This window comes from Podarcis muralis, chromosome 12 (assembly GCF_964188315.1).
Source record: "Podarcis muralis chromosome 12, rPodMur119.hap1.1, whole genome shotgun sequence".
Classification (NCBI taxonomy): Eukaryota; Metazoa; Chordata; class Lepidosauria; order Squamata; family Lacertidae; genus Podarcis; species Podarcis muralis.
Genome location: NC_135666.1, coordinates 57,201,733 through 57,213,841, shown reverse-complemented (window position 1 = coordinate 57,213,841; position 12,109 = coordinate 57,201,733). Strand labels below are relative to the sequence as shown.

At 39.8% G+C, this 12,109-nt stretch overlaps 1 protein-coding gene across 2 annotated transcripts in view; it reads right to left on the bottom strand.

Moving 5' to 3' along the window:
• ANLN (anillin, actin binding protein) overlaps positions 1 to 12,109 on the bottom strand; it is a 31,847-nt gene that overhangs the window by 6,269 nt on the left and 13,469 nt on the right. The window contains exons 11-21 of one of the 2 annotated variants that reach the window (XM_028749935.2): positions 11,773 to 11,921; positions 11,075 to 11,222; positions 10,540 to 10,675; positions 9,212 to 9,394; positions 7,635 to 7,764; positions 5,829 to 5,877; positions 5,683 to 5,739; positions 4,565 to 4,603; positions 4,305 to 4,326; positions 3,784 to 3,896; positions 2,549 to 2,602 (exon numbers count right to left, since the gene is read on the bottom strand). In XM_028749935.2, the coding sequence (XP_028605768.2) occupies positions 2,549 to 2,602; positions 3,784 to 3,896; positions 4,305 to 4,326; positions 4,565 to 4,603; positions 5,683 to 5,739; positions 5,829 to 5,877; positions 7,635 to 7,764; positions 9,212 to 9,394; positions 10,540 to 10,675; positions 11,075 to 11,222; positions 11,773 to 11,921 (1,080 nt within the window). The remainder of the gene's footprint in view (positions 1 to 2,548; positions 2,603 to 3,783; positions 3,897 to 4,304; positions 4,327 to 4,564; positions 4,604 to 5,682; positions 5,740 to 5,828; positions 5,878 to 7,634; positions 7,765 to 9,211; positions 9,395 to 10,539; positions 10,676 to 11,074; positions 11,223 to 11,772; positions 11,922 to 12,109) is intronic. The other variant, XM_028749936.2, reaches the window with a different exon arrangement.

Sequence of the window (12,109 nt, the reverse complement as noted above, 5' to 3'; positions counted from 1 at the left end):
AGGGGAAGAAAATTGAGACAAAATAACCCAATATTCACCAAGACCAGGTCCTTACATCAGAAAGCCCATTGCTTCATCAGAAGTACACTAGTACCACCAGATATAGGATTCTTCCCCAGCCTCTAAGTAACATAAATACATGATTTATCGCGGATGCAAAAGACCTTCAACCAGCGAGCTTGAAGGCTTACAGCCTAGTTTTTTCCAAACACAAAACCCACTCATACTGTGGGTTGTTGTTTTTTTAAAGAAAACCTCACTCGTGTTAGTTGTGGTATTGTGTATTCTTATTATCGGATAGCCAGTACAGCCAAAAAGCATCCAAAAGCAGAGGCCATCACCTCCAGCAAGACACACACAAAGCAGGAAGTCCACTTCTCCCAGGAATACTGACAGCACACTTGAAGGACCCAAACAGGCTTTCCAAAGTTTGGTCATGTCACTACAGCCAATTTCAGCAGATACATTCATACTTCTGGTTGAAGTAGCTTCGGGGTAAGTATTTTCGGGTTGTGTGCTGTGGCGACCCAGAAGTAACAGAGCGTGTTACCTCCGGGTTTCGCCGCTCGCGCAGACGGTCAAAATGATGTCACGCGCATGCGCAGAAGCGGCGAATCGCGACCCGCGCAGATGCATGGACGCGGGTTGCGTTCGCTTCTGAGTGCGAACAGGGCTCCGGAACAGATCCCGTTCGCATCCAGAGGTACCACTGTACTTTGTACATATTCAAAAACCAAATGAATAGCAAAACAGTACAGTACACCCATTAGTTGCTTTTATGAAGCAACATGACAACTCCAAATTCAGCTCTCATAAATCAGCACATTTTCAGAAGTGAATTTAATAGTATACTTTAACTCTTCTGTAAATACTGTATGGTATAAGCAAAGATAAGCAAGACAAGTTCCAGGTTTTAAATTGATCCAAGAGCTTCAATTTGGTAGCTGTGTACTTGGAACACTACAATTCCAGATGCAGATATGGCATTCCTATATACATTTTAGAAATACAGTAGTGAATTTACTTCAGTCCCAAATCTATTGCACAGGCCATTCAAGACACCAATGGGTTTGCTTTTATTTAGAATAATCTGCATTCATGCAGAGAATAATTTACGCTGTTTCCCCCATCTTTTCTTTCATTTTATATGAAGCACTGAAGAATCTCTCTTTTTCAGTCTGTAATAACATGCCAGGCATGTTTTACACAGTCTATATATCATACAAGTCACTGATGGTTTATACATTCCAGTGGAATTTGCACCGGATGTCAATTTCATTTCTGCTTATAACAAAAGCTGGTAGACTTTAGGTGCTGGTAGGTAACCTCAGTCTATATTATTCTGCAGCAGTAACAGGAAATGTAGATATAAGCAAAGGTAAAGGATTGTCACAGAGTGGTCAAGAGGCTAATAGCTTCAGAAAGCAAGTAAGTGACAAATTGTTCTATATGCAACTAAAATGCAATATGGTTTGCGCACCTACTTAAATGTTCCTCTTTTTAATTGTGATGTCACCAACAAAGAAAGTTATTCTGGTATGGGGGGGGGGCAAATCCTTACAGGCTTGCATATCAATATTTTCCTTTTATTTCAGCTTCAGTAATTTAACATTAGATTTCTTTTCTTTTTTTTTACACTTACATTTTCCCCAAAACAAAGTGCAGAATTCAGCCAGTAAATCTTGGTAAAATAAGAACTACACAGAATTTCAACAGTTATCATTAAAGCATTAACTGGAATGTAACGCTACAGCTTAGCATGCTGTCTGAAACCCCGTGTCACGCAGGTTTTCCTTGCTTTTCCACGATGAGTTAAGAGTGCATATATATAAGGACAATGAACAAGTAGTACCTGCACAAGTGCACTGAAGGTAATAATGGACTGCAGCCATCATTTGTAGCAAAAGCCAAAAAAGCTTGTGCCAAAGTGATACAAGAGTAATTTATTGGGAGGTTCTGCACCTGCTATCTAGGACATTCTCGTTTTGACAACTTAGATATATTTTTAATGCCTCCCAAGTTACCAGTCATACTTCTAACACCAGCTCTTTGAAATAAAATGAACAGAACCTGCTAATACTGCAATTTACTCTTACCTTAGTAGAAACTAGAAATAGTAGTATTGTACTGCCCAAATTTCAGAAAGGTGGGTTAACAAGAGGAGTAACCTAAATTTCGCAAATTTTACAGTGTCCCATTTTTAGCTTCTGATTAAGGTAGAGGGAAAGCCAAACCAGAGCTTCAAGCCAGAAGGGATACATACAATGCTGAAAAATGAGAACATCTCTCAGCAAAACAAGTTTTTCATAGCCAAGGAAATGTATACACACAGGATAGTGTGTTCAAAAGTCAGGCTCCCAGAGATTTGCCTGACACACAAAACCCCACCTGACATTCTTCCTAAAGGTTAACTTTCATTCACCAGATCTCCAGTTCTGAGAATCTTAATGTGGTCCTTAAAGCAGCGTGTCAGTACAGCAATGAGCAAAGTTTGGTGATGACATAAGCAGCATGCACTGGGAACTGTTTTGGAAGAAAACATAGCCACCTTATCCTGGAACAAAGAACCCAACAGCTCTTTTTCTTTAATTCCATAATTTATCTAGGACAAAGGAAATGAGCAACGCTGAATGCAACTAAAAGCAAAACAAAATGGAAAAGATAAAAACAGCAGCATAACACCAATTATGTGCCTTGCAAGATTCTGTTTCAGCTTTTAAGCTGAACTTCAGAGTGACATACCCAACCTAAACTGCTGGTCAGTTTCCTACTAAAAGAAATAAAACAAGTTGCAGAAATGGTTCAATGTACTGGACAGTCAAGGAAGAGCTGAAACACACATAGGATTATAAGTGAAGCTCCTGCTTCATAGTATATATCAAATGTGAAATTTTGTTTCCCAGTTCAAGCTCCTAGTACAATGGTACCTCGGTTTAAGAACAGCCCTGTTTACAAATTATTCGGTTTATGAACTCTGAAAAACCGGAAGTACTGTCCCGGTTTGCAAACTTTACCTCGGTCTAAGAACGGAAGCAGGAGGGCGGCAGGAGGCCTCATTAGGGAAAGCATGCCTCGGTTTAAGAACGGTTTTGGTTTAAGAACGGTCTTCCAGAATGGATTAAGTTCGTAAACCGAGGTACCACTGTACTAATATTAGTGTGAATGAGAACCATCAGGACAGCTAGTGTGGTTAAGTTGTGCGCTTGCATTTCTAACTACTAAGCACCTCCATTATTACTGCTCAAGAACAGCAAACTGCTCAAGAACGGCCAAGAAATCTTAAATAATTTCTAAGACCTACAGTTAATCTTTAGAAAGCCCAGTAATCCCTGCATTAGGCTTCAAGACCCCCCCCCCCCCATTTTAAGAAAAGCAGCAGTAGATCAACATTCTTAAGCTATTAACATTTTAATCTCCTCAGGCAGAGGAATGGCAACTATATAAGCATTGACTTGCCTTTTCCAGAAGCATCTGTTTTAAATACCATTAGGAATCAATGATAAAGAATTCCACCCCTCCCATCCTCAGGATACTGTCGCCTAAATGGACAACTATTTTGGAGCCATTTTAGGTCCCAGCAAAGACTATTACTTACTTTACAGCACAGCCATTTAAGTAATAAAGCAATCATGTACATGTTGAGTATTTTCATGCATGGATACAAGCATAGAGATTTACACTCAGTTGCCTACAAGGGAAAGAAAGTCGGGTGGCAATGCAGGGAGACACTAAGCTAAAACTACATACTAAAATATATTGAAGAAACAAATCAATGTTGATTACCTTGTCCAGCAAGAATCTGGTACTCCCAACTGAAGATAGGGAAATTGTGTGTGAACCAACAAGAACAAAGTTACTTGTGCGCACAGCATTGGGTCCACCTGGACTTGCCATGACTGTAAAGAAAAAAGCAAGTATACCTTAAATTTAAACATATCTGTAAAGAAAAGAAAAAATCTAACCAATTAAAAAGCTCTCTCTCAACTAAGAAGGAATCCTGTATTTTTTTAAAATGTTGCCAAATATTTGTAAGCAATAAAAGCTGTAGATGGCCAGCACCCTCTTAGAAAAGGTATTTCCTCTCCTCTTAAACAGGAGCAGCAGCCTTTAAGATGGCATCTGTGGCAACATACAAAAGCGCCATCTACAGACAAAACTTTTATTTTCTTATTATAAATATATTTTGCTTATTTTTACTTATTTAGTACATTTATATACACTGCTTAATTGTTTGCTTTTAGTAGTGTACATAAAACAATTCACGGCAAATGGGACAATAAAGCAATAAAAACAATGAATTTTACCTGGCGTAAGAAGGTTGCTCTTCTGTCAAAAAAGAGAAAAACATGGAAACAGGTTGTTAAAAGAACATTTTAGATAGTGCACTTGATGGGGGGGTTGCATCTGAAAGGCTGAAAGTTACTGATCTTTTACGGAACAGGTATGGTAAAAGCAAGTAACTATGATCTCTAGCATGATATTATCTTGCTAGAAATAAAAGCCTTGGTCACAGGAAAGTTATGTGTGTGTGTGAGTTTTAAATCATTCAAATATTAATACTTACGGTAGTAATAGATGTCAGTAATCTCTTTGGAGTAATAGCCTAAGAGATTAGAGAAGAGACAAATGCATTCTAAATGTTATATTCTATACAGGGCTGTTTAAGACCTCACAACAGCAGAGCATCTAGGTTTTAAAGCAAGGTTAAAAAATTAGCTAGGTTTGTCAGCAGTTAGCATCCAAAACAGATGTATTTCCAAATACACACACACACCCACACACCCACACACACACACACCCACACCCACACACCGCTGTATAGAATTACATACTTCATAGAGTCCATCTGCATACACATCACAGTTGTGGATGGCATTTGTTTGGAACCTTCAGGTTATTAATTTCTCAGGGAATACATTTTTAGAAGTGCAAGCAGCGCATATTGAAGAAATCAGGTCCAGCTCCAGGTGAACTTTTCTTCCCCACTCCAACAGAGTGATCTACCATCTTGTTCCATGGGAAAGATTGCAGGAGAGGCGGGCAGGCGAAGACCACCTCGGAGTCTGCTGGATTGTCCCTCCCACCACAGGGTCTTTCTACTACCAACTGCGGAGTGGAGTTGCCGTCATAAGGATCCTGAGAGCAACTCCACAAAAGTAACAGGGTGCTCCACTTGCCTTGAAGCACTCTATACTACTTCAATCATTCACAAAATTTGTCATGTTCCTGTCACACGATTATAAACAGGCCACACTCTTTCCATTTTTAAACAACCCTGGCACCAGCCAACATGGCTGCAGTATAGGGCCCTGAAATACAATCTGAATGATGTCCCCGGACAAGTGACAACAGGGCATCAAAGAAGCAAAAAGAGGAAAAAACCACATACTAGATGCAATTATGGAAAATATTCACAGGCAGTAAAATTTTAGAACCGACATTATGCAGTGCAAGATGACTGAACTTAAGCTATTCAGCTGAAGCACTTCAAGATTTATTCTGCCATCAGTTCACAAAGGCAGAGCGTAGTAAATTTGACTATAATCTTAATATGCTTAAAGAACAACATTTTTGTTTTAAAAGGATCTTGTGTCATATTGATTTGAAAAAGTGTTCTTCCCTCTGTATTAAAGTACTTTAGCACAGATTAACATCACCAAGTTATTCAATTATTCCCTTTACCTTTGACTTAGCTGATTTTTTCCTTTTATCAACACCTGTGGATTCTTTCTTCTGTACCTAATAAATGAAAGAGAGATGTTAAGAGTCTATTGCGCCCCAAGTGTTCTCTCAAAATAGATGCCCATCGAAAGGCGAGAGATACATACCAAGCTATAAACTTCAACGTTTATCTCAAAGTCACTGGCCACATCTTGCCTTTAAAAAAGGGAAGAAAGGGTTAAATTCAATTCCGAAGTCTAATACAGTTTCCAAGTCAAGTTTTACAAATCAAATAAATTGCAACAGAAGCTGTGGTAGCTCCTACTGTATCAATAATAATGATAATAATAATAATAATAATAATAATAATAATAATTTATTACATCTTAAGACATCTTAAGGCAGCCCTGTTCAGGGAAGTTTTTAATGTATGATATTTTAGTGTTTTTTGGTTTCTATGGAAGCCGCCCAGAGTGGCTAGGGAAACCCAGCCAGATGGGCAGGGTACAAATAATATTTATTATTAATTATTATTATTAATAATAATAATAATAATAATAATAATAATAATAATAATAATTATTATTATTATTATTATTATTATTATTATTATTATTTATACCCCGCCCATCTGGCTGGGTTTCCCCAGCCACTCTGGGCGGCTTCCAACTGAATATTAAAAACAGTACAGCATCAAACATTAAAAACTTCCCTAAAGAGGGCTTGTCTAAGGGCCGCAAGAGGGCTTGTCTATGCCTGTCTAAGGGCCGCAAAAAAAGCAGAGGGCAACCTCAGGCAGTCCAGGGCTCCCTGGCAAACAGCTTGACAAGTATGTCTTTTCCTGATTGTCCTACGGAACATCAGGACCAGGTGTAAGCCTGTAAGATTTTGGAAGACCATCTTAGGGTAGCTTCCACTGCTGTATTCAGAGCTCGGCTGCTCTCTCGCTCTCAAGCATCCCCCAACCAAGATTAACTTCAGACTTCTGAAGCATATGGGATTAATTCTTTTCTCTCAGATTCCTGCGGAAAGCTTAACAAGAGTTCAAAATCAATAGTGTTTGTCAAAAGTGGGCTTGAGACCCCTGCCATTTTACTTTAGGCAAGTAGGAACCACTCCCAAACTAGCAGCCCGATATCAAAGACAGCTGTACAGTGGTACCTCGCAAGACGAATGCCTCGCAAGACAAAAAACTCGCTAGACGAAAGGGTTTTTTGTTTTTTGAGCTGCTTCGCAAGACGATTTTCCCTATGGGCTTGCTTCGCAAGACGGAAACGTCTTGCAAGTTTGTTTCCTTTTTCTTAACACCCTTAATACAGTTGCGACTTGACTTCGAGGAGCAACTCATAGAACGCAGTGTACATAGTAGCCTTTTTTGAGGTTTTTAAAGACTTTGGTGATTTTTGAAGCTTTTCCCAAACTTTCCTGACACCGTGCTTCGCAAGACGAAAAAAAATTGCAAGACGACAAAACTCGCGGAACGAATTAATTTCATCTTGCGAGGCACCACTGTATAGCAGACAAGTAAGCATGTGCACAAATACTGAGCTGCTATTTTTCTCCAGCTGGAACAAAGCAGTGTATTTTGGAGTGCAAGGACACCAGAGACAACAGTCCTGCAGTTTGAGGTGTGGGAAAGTCGGGCAAGCACTCACTGTTTTCTTATGCGCCATCCTAATTAAAATGCCTGCAGCTAATCTACTGTTTCCCAGTATCTGAAAAGAGGAAGACTGGGTTGAGGCGGGAGTGAGAGAGAGCAACATCCATTCTTTTTGGGGGAATAAAGTTTTCCTTAAATGTGCTTTTGGATCTCCAGAACTTAATTTTTTGAAGCTGCTGCTGTGTTTTTAAACTAAGCTTCGTTCTTAACGCTTCGTTGTGATTGTCAACAGCTATGGAGGGCACAAATGGTTCGCATATAACATTGTTATAAAGAAGAATAAAATTAAGTAGCTAAACAAATAAGTACTTACAGTGTAAAAGTAGTAGTGAAAGTAAGAGCATCTCCACCATTCAGGGAACTTGCAGTACTTGCTAATGGTGTAGCAACCATGTTTTCTGCTCCTGCTTTTAACATTATTACGTAGTAGTAGTTTGCTGTTTCTGTGAATAGTTTAAGCAGTCTCTCTTAATCTGTTTTACAAAAGCAGCTAACACAAAAGATTAAAGAACAAAGTGGTTCAGCATTTTTGCCTCCAATCAACTTATTGCACAGTTTAATGCACCTATGTTAATTTTTTTATGGTTTGTAAGACAGTTGATTTAAGATGGGAGGATCAAGTTTCACAGTGATTTAAAGATTTTGTAAAATTTTTCGAAATAGAATGTGGTGTGTTATTCAAATGAAATGATGAAACTCAGGGAGAAGCTGGAAGTATTTTAGTCAAAACTGCACACAAGGCAAGATCACAAAAGTTACAATCCTATACCAATTAACTCAGAGTAAGTCCACTGAACACAATGGGACTGACCTCTAAGACATGTATGATTGCACTGTACATCAGCCTACACCGATTCAAATATACAAAGTGGTAGTTTTATGGTTTTATTTTTTAAAAAACCATTATTGTTTTCCTAGCATTTTCCAGGTGCTCCTTAATTTCACTATTGGTAGTCAACCAAAAACTGTTTCGTTTCAATTATTAGTACAGTCATACCTCGGGTTAAAGTTGCTTCAGGTTGAGCGTTTTCGGGTTGACCTCTGCGGTGACCCGGAAGTAACGGAACGCGTTACTTCCGGGTTTCACCGCTCGCGCAGACACTCAAAATGATGTCACGTGCATGCGCGGAAGCGGCGAATCACGACCCGCAGACGCGGGTCGCGTTCGCTTCAGGGTGCGAACAGGGCTCCGGAACGGATCCCGTTCGCATCCAGAGGTACCACTGTACTTCTGACTCATTAAAGCACTCCTGCAGCAACAGTTGGCTTCTTCTGCTACTGCCTGTCTTCACTACTATTGCTGCTGCTGCCTTCACATTACCAATCTAGCAGCAGCAGCAAAGGCGGAAGGCATCAGATATAAGGCCACAGTAGTAGCTGGTATCTTGAGCATTAAAAACAGCAGCTTCAGTTGCTTAAACACAGTGATTAAAGTGTACAACGGCTTCAGGCATGTGGGGAAAGCGATCTAAATATGGAAAGAGAAGGAAAGCAAGAGGAAAATGGTGGCGGAAAAAGAAAAGGTATAAAATTGATTATTGGGACATAAACTGCCGATCACTGGAGAATGGAACGCAACAGAATTTGGGGAAAATTCAGCTAGGAGATTTGGGGGTGGGTGAAAGAGAAATGTTGCTTGAACTACACCTTAAGAAGAAAGAAAAGGGAGTACTGCAAACACAGAATGCCATGCCACCTACTGTAAGGAAAGGTAACTCTGCTCTAAAATTCCAGTTCAAATGAAGATGGACTTGAGAGGCTTTCCCAAGAGCGATTAGTGAACTCATGGAAGACGTGACCTGCAAGCCAGAGACTTCCTGACTTATAGGTCAGTCTCTATATCAGCTGCTACACTAAACCATTAATTCCAAGAACAGCAAAAGGAATTACCTGATTTCTGGACAGTGCTGCATACAAAGTCTGCTTTTAGAGGTAGGCGCATTTCTGACAGAGTAACAGAGCCCCTGGATGGAGAAACCCCACTAGGCATTGAATCAGCTTTAATCTTCTTGCTTTGAGATCCTTCATTTTTTAGTTTGTTTAGCTCTTCCAATAATGCTGTTCTTTTTTCAGCTGCAAAAACATAAAAATTAAAGTAGTTTCTATTGCATATATGTTTCATAGCCAATTACAGGTTGTTTTCAAGTCACAGGCACATCCCAAAAAATGTTTAAAATTGAATCCCCTTGTTGGATCAAAACCAACCTCCATCTAATGAACTCATTTCAAACAGAAGTCAGTTAGATGTAAGAAAAACGATGGCCTTAAGGGTTTGCTTTTAGCAGGTGATATTCAGAGGTAAATGGAGGCTTTGGGCAAGCCAACATTCATTCACAGAACTAGCCTTCATAAAGTTTTAGGGTGTTCTTAAAGCCATCACCACAGGATGGCAGAAAATTTCATAGATCAATTGCACATTGCTCTAACACTTTCTTCAAATCTTTTATGCATGGAAAATTTAGGTGAGGTAGCTTATTGCTGAAGAATCACTTTGAGTAAAAAGGAATAATAAATAAATAAATAAATAAATAATAATAATAATAATAAATTTTATTTATATCCCGCCCTCCCCAGCCGAAGCTGGGCTCAGGGCGGCTAACAATCAAAATAGTCCGACATTCTAAAAACATTCATTATAAAATTAATTAAATCAAATTAAAATCAAATTAATGGCAACCATCAAGCAAAATTCTGTGCAGATTGCAGATTGCCAGAGGAGGGGGTCAGGCTGCGCCCTGACCAAAGGCCTGGTGGAACAGCTCTGTCTTGCAGGCCCTGCGGAAGGATGTCAGGTCCTGCAGGGCCCTAGTCTCTTGTGACAGAGCGTTCCACCAGATTGGAGCCGCGGCCAAGAAGGCCCTGGCTCTAGTTGAGGCCAGCCTAACCTCTCTGTGGCCTGGGATCTTTAGGATGTTTTTATTTGCAGACCGTAAATTTCTCTGTGGGACATACCAGGAGAGGCAGTCCCATAGGTACGAGGGTCCTAGGCCGTATAGGGCTTTAAAGGTTAAAACCAGCACCTTAAACCTGATCCTGTACTCCACCGGGAGCCAGTGCAGCTGGTATAATACCGGATGGATATGATCTCGCAGCGAGGACCCCATAAGGAGTCTCGCCGCGGCATTCTGCACCTGCTTAATACACTCTAGTGTGATCTTTTGGTTAATAAAGCCTGTTATGTTATTTACATAGAAAGCCATCTTTAAACAACACCATACTTGCAATGAGAAGTAGTCTCTCCGCTTCTGCTTCTTCTTGTGAACCCTTCCCATGTTCCTCATCAATACAACAGTTTAGAGCTTGGCTGGCTTGATGTATTACTGTTTGTTGCAGATTGATTTCATTATTCAGCTCCTAAACATGTAGTCAGATAAGTAGACTTAGTAAAACCTCAAACCATTATTTTGTCACATTTCCTTCAGTTTCTTTGGAAACACATCCACCCTGAAGTTTCTCATCAGCAATTTAGGCTGGTGCAGACATAGCTCATGTTATCCAGTTACAGGATTGGGCTGCAGGATTATACACTCCCCTCCTTATGAGTAAATTCTCTCAACCATGGACAATCAGCCATAGTTAATTCTAACCTGGCATTCAAAAACTATGCTGAAATCCAAACTGCTAGTGGCCCCAGGTAACTTCATTTTTACTCCTGATGTATGTATGTTGGCAGTTTATAATCATTGTAGGAAAAATTAAATAGATAGAATGATCAATCAGTTTTCTAGGATTGGAAGGCAGCATTCTAAGCACCTGTAATTTGCGTTTGATGTTAATTTGATCAGACGTTCCATTCCTTCTCTCCTCAAGCCTGGAAGAAACATCTTCTTTACGAACAATCACTTGCTTTATTGAAGGACGATCTACTTCTTTAAATCGCTGTGATCGATAGGCGTCGATACTTCAAAAGGAAAGTTCAGTTTTAGAAAGATACAGAGCAAAGTATTTGACCAAATAAAGTTAAGAAAGTGAAGAGGCAAGAAAGGCTTTACAACAGAGATTGACTCATCCTGACCAAATTGAGATAGAGGCACAACCAGCTTTTAGGACCGCCCTTAGGAAGATTATAGCAATGTGGATTTCTTCAAAGACACAATGATGGCTAGGTTAATTTATCCAGGAAGTGCCAAAGTGCTGCCCTTCTATATTTCCCATGAGGCCATTTTCCAGAAAGAAATCTAGATTAGCCTTAAATCAAGCATGGGGAATATCAGGCCTAGGGGCTTCTCTATCTGGTTCCCAAGACTCTCCATAAGCCACAAGTACAATGCTGGCTCTTTCATCTCCCACCACTGACACCTGAATCCACCCTTCTGAATAAGGTTTCCCAGAAGTGTATGTAGCCCTCAGGCTGAAAAAGGTTCCCTACACTTGGCTTAGCTGTTTTAGTCCTCTCTCTGCATTGTACTAAAATTTAAGAGGCCGAATAGAACGTTTAGCCAAGTGGTTACCTATACAGATTACGCTCCTCTGACAAGGACCCAATGCTGCTTCCAGATTCAGTTCTGCAGACAGATGTTCTTTGAAACTTGTTGGACTTTGGACTATCATCACTTGCATTGCTCCCCTCATCAACCAATTTACATGGGGATGCAAAAACCTGGAAGAGACATAGATCTTTGGTCATTCTATGTGTAATTAAAATTCAAAGAAATACGCTATAATGTTGAGAATTGGATTTTAATATCAAACTGAGAATTACAAGTTTGAAGGTGTGTTTTCCTCATTTTCTAGAATTTGAGTCTATGACAACCTGGACATACACATTAAATTAAGCATCTGTTCTTA